Source organism: Sinocyclocheilus grahami, unplaced genomic scaffold, assembly GCF_001515645.1.
Source record: "Sinocyclocheilus grahami isolate Dianchi unplaced genomic scaffold, SAMN03320097.WGS_v1.1 scaffold742.1, whole genome shotgun sequence".
Taxonomy (NCBI): domain Eukaryota; kingdom Metazoa; phylum Chordata; class Actinopteri; order Cypriniformes; family Cyprinidae; genus Sinocyclocheilus; species Sinocyclocheilus grahami.
Window position 1 is genome coordinate 569,279 of NW_015505921.1, and position 6,331 is coordinate 575,609.

General features: G+C 36.1%; 1 protein-coding gene across 2 annotated transcripts; it reads left to right on the plus strand.

The window, feature by feature from the left end:
- The first annotated feature begins 1,394 nt into the window (after window positions 1-1,394).
- On the plus strand, window positions 1,395-6,124 carry LOC107560788 (peroxiredoxin-1-like). 2 transcript variants are annotated; one of them, XM_016245054.1, is made up of 6 exons: window positions 1,395-1,473; window positions 2,133-2,244; window positions 2,506-2,659; window positions 4,374-4,496; window positions 5,448-5,578; window positions 5,782-6,124. In XM_016245054.1, exons 2-6 carry the CDS (start codon window positions 2,139-2,141, stop codon window positions 5,865-5,867), a joined length of 600 nt encoding a protein of 199 aa, XP_016100540.1. In that variant the 5' UTR covers window positions 1,395-1,473; window positions 2,133-2,138; the 3' UTR covers window positions 5,868-6,124. The 2 variants fall into 2 exon arrangements, with proteins under 2 accessions (XP_016100540.1, XP_016100541.1); XM_016245055.1 differs by having other exon boundaries at window positions 2,136-2,244.
- The last annotated feature ends 207 nt before the right edge of the window (window positions 6,125-6,331 follow it).

Consider the following 6,331-nt stretch of genomic DNA (forward strand, 5'->3'; position numbering starts at 1 on the left):
ACTGAATCAGATTCAGTGTTTTATCAACTGCAAGGATCAAGTAACATGACTAACATGATTTAATGACAATATCCTTATGTTATATTGCTCTTATCAGCACTACTACAAACAATAAACATTTCATATTGACATGCTGTAGCCCTGTCTAGATATGTAAGCAAGCTAAAACATTCCTTTTATGATTTAGCATACTGAACCCACTTTGAAGTTAGCAAAACCCGGGTTACGGATGTTGTTTGTTATGTTCACTAAAACCTGTGAACGTGACACAAAGCAGTAGATGGTCATTATTACTATGATGAGAGATATGCTGATTATGCCCATATTTACTGGTTGAAACCATTTCCTTTTAAAACACGTTTGAGGCATTATTGGATCTGAAGCCCACAGCTGCGTTTTTAATATGATCTCTTTGTGTCCAGACGCCTCTTATATCAGACCCTTCATTTGGCACCCATGGCAACCGGGTTGAGAGACGGGTCGCTGAAAGAGAGGGGGAGGTGAAGGTAAGAGAACACTAAAGTCTAGAAAAAAGACGAAGTCTGTAAATGACAGCTCGCTGCTTAAAAAAAAAGAAAAGAACAAAAGATAGTCTAAATGTAGAGGAAGTGTGGGGAATGCCAAGCTATTGTTTATTGAACAAAGATTGATGCATGTTTGGATGAGTGCAAAGTTGGACTTTCTTGGAACCACTGCAGATAACAGAGAAGAGGAGATGAATATGAAATAAGAGTAAAGATTGACGCTCTTGTAACCCTAAAGGAATGATAAAGCATCAGTCTGATGCAAGGCAGCAGGGAAAATTCCACGAATCGCGTTTCCTCCTCAACAAAGAAACACACACACATTGCCTTTATATCTTATGACTTAGGAATTCAGTGAATTTGTAGGACAGAAATATCATAATAATCTATGAACTGTGAGGTCGGCAGGGGCGTGTATACGTGGTGGCACCGGCCCCCCACTGAAATTTGGCTGGCCACCCCAGGTGCCCCCCCTACCAAATGTCTTGCCATAGGCTTGTTTTTAATAAATTTATAGACACGCGTCCCTGGAGGTCGGTGAGGATCTGCAGTTACATGTATCGTGAAGTTGAGGAAAATCTAAATGAATTATGTTCTGCAGTTACATGTTCTGTTTTGCTTATTGTTATTTATTCATTTATTTATTTTTTCAGCTAACTTAGTAGGGGTACGTTTGCAGTAAACCAGTATTTGGCTAATTTGTTTAACAATGATTTTGCAAACAGCACATCTTCGCATGTGTCCGGCACAAGAAAAATGTGCAAAGTCATGCAGCCATAGACAGATCTCTGTAATTTGGTCATTCCACTGAGCATTTACTTCTCGAGGCAGTGAGTGGATCTCGCGGAGTATCGCGATATTTGAGCAGGACCTATTTAAACACCTACCACACAACCGGGAGTTCACACTCATTCATTGACAGGCACTCGGATTGTAGAAACACTTGAAGGTAAGCAATCCTCTGCTAAACCTTTTCTTTTCTTTCCACTGAAAATGCGAATCATGCGAAGTAACCGGACACGTTTTTCATGCTCTTGTTTATCATGGAAATGTCCACGTAATCTCGTGACTGTATATTTGGAGGGAGAGTTTCGTTTTCTGTAATGTGATACATAGTTGCATTTATGATGTGTCTTTACATAAGTTTGAATTCTTGATGCATTGTGAATTGTTGCATTGTAAACTTTTTAATGTTCTTCTGATGTGCAATAAGAATATATCTGAGAGTTATCATTTTAAAATTTCGTTATGAAATTATTATTATTATATTTTTTTATATTCATATAAATCGACTTTATAATAATAACTTTACTATTATACTAAGTTAGTAACTGTTAGTACACGTGTTGCAAATTAAGGAAATCTTGGCATAACGAAATAAAGAAAAGGGCTTCCTGAGGACTAACTGTCATATTCTACTCTTTTCGGTTCTATTTATATCAAGCAGTTAATCACATATACTCTGTAATATGTATTATTTATTTTTTTTCGTACAGATTTTTTTTCCTTTCTGAAATGTGGCATTAACGTTTTGTTTGTTTTTCTACCAACATATTTACTATTATTTATTTTTTATAGTTTATTTTTTTTATTGTCTCTTGACCCGAGCAGAAAATGGCAGCTGGAAAAGCACATATTGGCAAGCCTGCTCCAGACTTCACAGCCAAAGCTGTGATGCCAGATGGACAGTTTAAAGATCTCAGTTTGTCTGACTACAAAGGTATAACCTTAGCATTAATGCAGTGAAGAAGAGCTGTCAATACACAAGCAGAATGTAATATGTAGACATGAAGAAAATGTAACTGTGAATATTATGCATTTGTTATTTGTAAAAAAAATAAAATAAATTGTGCAAGTAAGTATTGTCAGGAAACTCAAGGGTGTGACTTTGGATCACACATATTCATTAGAAATAATACACATTGTGTAACATTGTCTACACCCTGTGCACTTGAGGCAAATACGTGTCTATTGTTTCTAGGGAAGTATGTCGTGTTATTCTTCTATCCATTGGATTTCACCTTTGTGTGTCCCACTGAGATCATCGCCTTCAGTGATGCAGTCGAGGAGTTCAGGAAAATCAACTGTGAAGTCATTGGTGCTTCTGTTGATTCCCACTTCTGTCATCTTGCCTGGTGAGCGATAAAGATGAAGAAAAAACATGTCAAACTAAAGGGGTCATATGATGCGATTTCAAGTTTTCCTTTCTCTTTGGAGTGTTACAAGCTGATTGTGCATAGATAAGATCCCTGAAGTTGCAAAGACTAAAGTCTCAAAACCAAAGAGATATTCTTTATAAAAGTTAAGACTCTCACACGCCCCCCTAAAACGGCTCGTTCTAACACGCCCCCACATATCTACCTCACTATGTGGAAATATTTGCATAATGCGGCCCAAATGTGCACGCAAAGAAAGAAGGCGTGGTTTCAGTAACCGCAGTTAGTGTTGAGTTAGTTTAAGTATTTGCTATTGACTGTTCAAATGCGGAGTTTTGTGCATCGTGTGTGTGTGTGTGTGTGTGTGAGAGAGAGAGAGGGAGAGAGACAGGGTCACATCACAGTGGAGTCAGCTGTCTTAACCGTGGCTTGTGTACTGCACACATACCAGCTTCATCACTGTGTCTGTCACGCGACTCTGTTCCCCTTTCAGGCTCTGTCTTTACATTTATTTTGAAAGATGAAGCTCGTGATTATGGTAAGGGGCGTTACATTTCTGACGAGTGCTTGCGGTGTTCGGCCAATCACAATGCACTGGGTCAGCTGGCCAATCAGAGCAGACTGCGCTTGTCGGAAGGAGGGGCTTTGTAGAAAATGAAGCGTTTGAGAGAGGCGGGGCATAGAGGACCTACAATAATGTACAGTATTTGAAAAATAATGTGTTTTTTGAACATTAAAGCATGTCAACATATTCTGTTACACCAAATACACAAAATAATGATCTTTATAAAAGCATCATATGACCCCTTTAATACTTTTTTGTATTTTTAATAGTTTCCCCTGATGTCCATTGTTTCTAAAGTTTGCTCCGAGACATAAACGGCCTGTTGCACGTTTTAGAAACACCCCCTTTGAGTGTGAAATGAGCAACCGTGATCTCACACCAGTGTTACCGTAGCATCACTGATATACCCAAAGGTTATTATTATATCCCATTATAAAGGTGTTCATGATACAGGATGAGTTTATGATGACAGAATTTTCATTTTTGGGTGGACTATCACTTTAACCTCGTCTTATAGAAAATTTGAATTTAGTCAAGAATCGACTTTCAGAATAAACTTTTCTTTTTTCTAAAAGATTTTGATCATGCAATAGATGTCATTTACATTATAATGGAAGGTCATAACAGAGGCTTAGTTTTAATACATAACTCTTTTTTTTTTTTTTTTTTTGGACTGGGGAGGATGTGATTCCTCATTATATGAAACCCCTATACTGTTATATACCTGTTATACTCTACTCTGCACTCTAAAAAATGCTGGGTTAAATACAACCCAGTGCTGGGTAAAATAGGGACAAACCCAGCAATTGGGTTGTTTTGACCCAGCGGTTGGGTTACTACCCAGAAGGTTGGGTTAAACATTTAACCCACTGCTGGGTCAAAACAGCCCAATTGCTGGGTTTGTCCCTATTTTACCCAGCACTGGGTTGTATTTAACCCAGCATTTTTTAGAGTGTAATACTCTCTGTATACCCCTATACCTGTTATACTCGCTGTATACCTGTTACACTCTACTCTATATATTGATAGTCAATCTGTTCCTATTTAGTCATGTGCTACAGACAGAGTTGCTCAATATTAATGAACTTACTAATGAATGACAATGTTTGATCTGTGCGATCATTTCAGGATAAACACACCTCGGAAACAAGGTGGTTTAGGGCATATGAATGTCCCTCTGGTGGCAGATTCCCTCCGCTCCATATCTCAAGACTATGGTGTTCTTAAGGAGGATGAGGGTATTGCATACAGGTATGAAGGGACTATCTAAATTCAAAAGAATATTATCAATTTACTATCAAAAGTTTTGAGTCAGTATTTTTTTTTTTTAGGGGAGAAATGAATACTCTAATTCACCAAGGATGCATTAAACTGTAAACTTTTACATTGTTACAGAAGATTTCTGTTTGAAATGCATGCTGTTCTTTTGAACTCTCGATCATAGATTCCACAAAAACATTAAGCAGCACAACTGTTTTTAACAGTGACAATAATAAGAAATGTTTCTTAGTAGCAAATCAGCATATTAGAATGATTTCTGAAGGATCATTGAGTAATGATGCTGAAAATTCAGCTTTGCGTTACTGGAATACATTTTAAAATATATTAAAATAGACAACTGTTATTTTAAATTGTAATATTTTACAATATTTACTGTAATTTTTGGATCAAATAAACGCAGCCTTGGTGAACATAAGAGACTTCTTTCTAAAAAAAAAAAAAAACCTTACCAACCACAAACACAATATTGTGTTTTTCTACTACGTTGTATTAATGGGTTTTGTATGGAAGCCCATTTCCGCCACTGAATAAAAAATAAAAAAAGGTAATTGCGTCTTTTTATCTCACAATTCTGACTTTTTTTCTCAGAATTGCGAGATATAAAGTCACAATTGCGAGATATATAAAGTCACAATTGCGAGATATATAAAGTCACAATTGCGAGATATATAAAGTCACAATTGCGAGATATATAGTCACAATTGCGAGTTATATAAAGTCACAATTGCGAGTTATATAAAGTCACAACTGCGAGTTATATAAAGTCAGAATTGCAAGATAAAAAGTCGCAATTACCTTTTTTTATTTTTTATTCAGTGGCGGAAACGGGCTTCCATAGTTTTGGCATGCAAGATTAAAATAAAACAATTCAGGTCTCTCTTTTATTTTAATATTGACTTATTTTTTTCTTTCCTAACTTAGAGGACTTTTCATCATTGATGTCAAAGGCATTCTGAGGCAGATAACCATCAATGATCTGCCAGTGGGCCGCTCCATTGATGAAACCCTGCGCTTGGTGCAGGCCTTTCAGTTCACCGACAAACATGGAGAAGGTACAGCATATTTTCTCATCTTTGAACTGGCGGTACTTCTAGATTTTGACATACTGTTCTTTCCATACAGTGCAGTATGTTCCATGTAATATCAAAACAGTAGAGAGAAATGGGTTTCAAAGTCAGCTCATTTTTAAAAATAATTTTTAACAACAGTAATATTAAATATAAATTTGTCTTTTGTTGTTGCTTATTTTCTCTAGTTTGCCCAGCCGGATGGAAGCCCGGAAAAGACACAATTAAGCCCGACGTCCAGCAGAGCAAAGACTACTTCTCCAAACAACACTAAAAAACACACTAGACTGTGCAGCAAAGTCTAATGAGCCTGTACAAGTACTGTCAACATGAAATACAGCTACTAGTTAGCCTAGCACATCCATGTAGGAGTGGTAATGAAGCTACCTGAATTGTATTGTAACATTTGAGTTAGTATGTATAGTCTGTCTTATGGTCTTTTTTGTTGTGAAAAGAGATGCTATATAGTGGGGACCAACTTACTGTATTGTCACAAATTCAATTTCATTTCAAACAATAAACCATTTTTTTGAACAATAAAAAGTTTTTTTTATTTAAAAAAAAAAAAATATATATATATATATATATATATATAGTAATTAGTATTCTTGCATTTCAAACAATAAACCATTTTTTAACAATAAACAGTTTTTTTATTTAAAAAAAAAAAAATATATATATATATAATCAGTGTTGGGGTAACGCATTACAAGTAACGCGAGTTACGTGATCGGATTA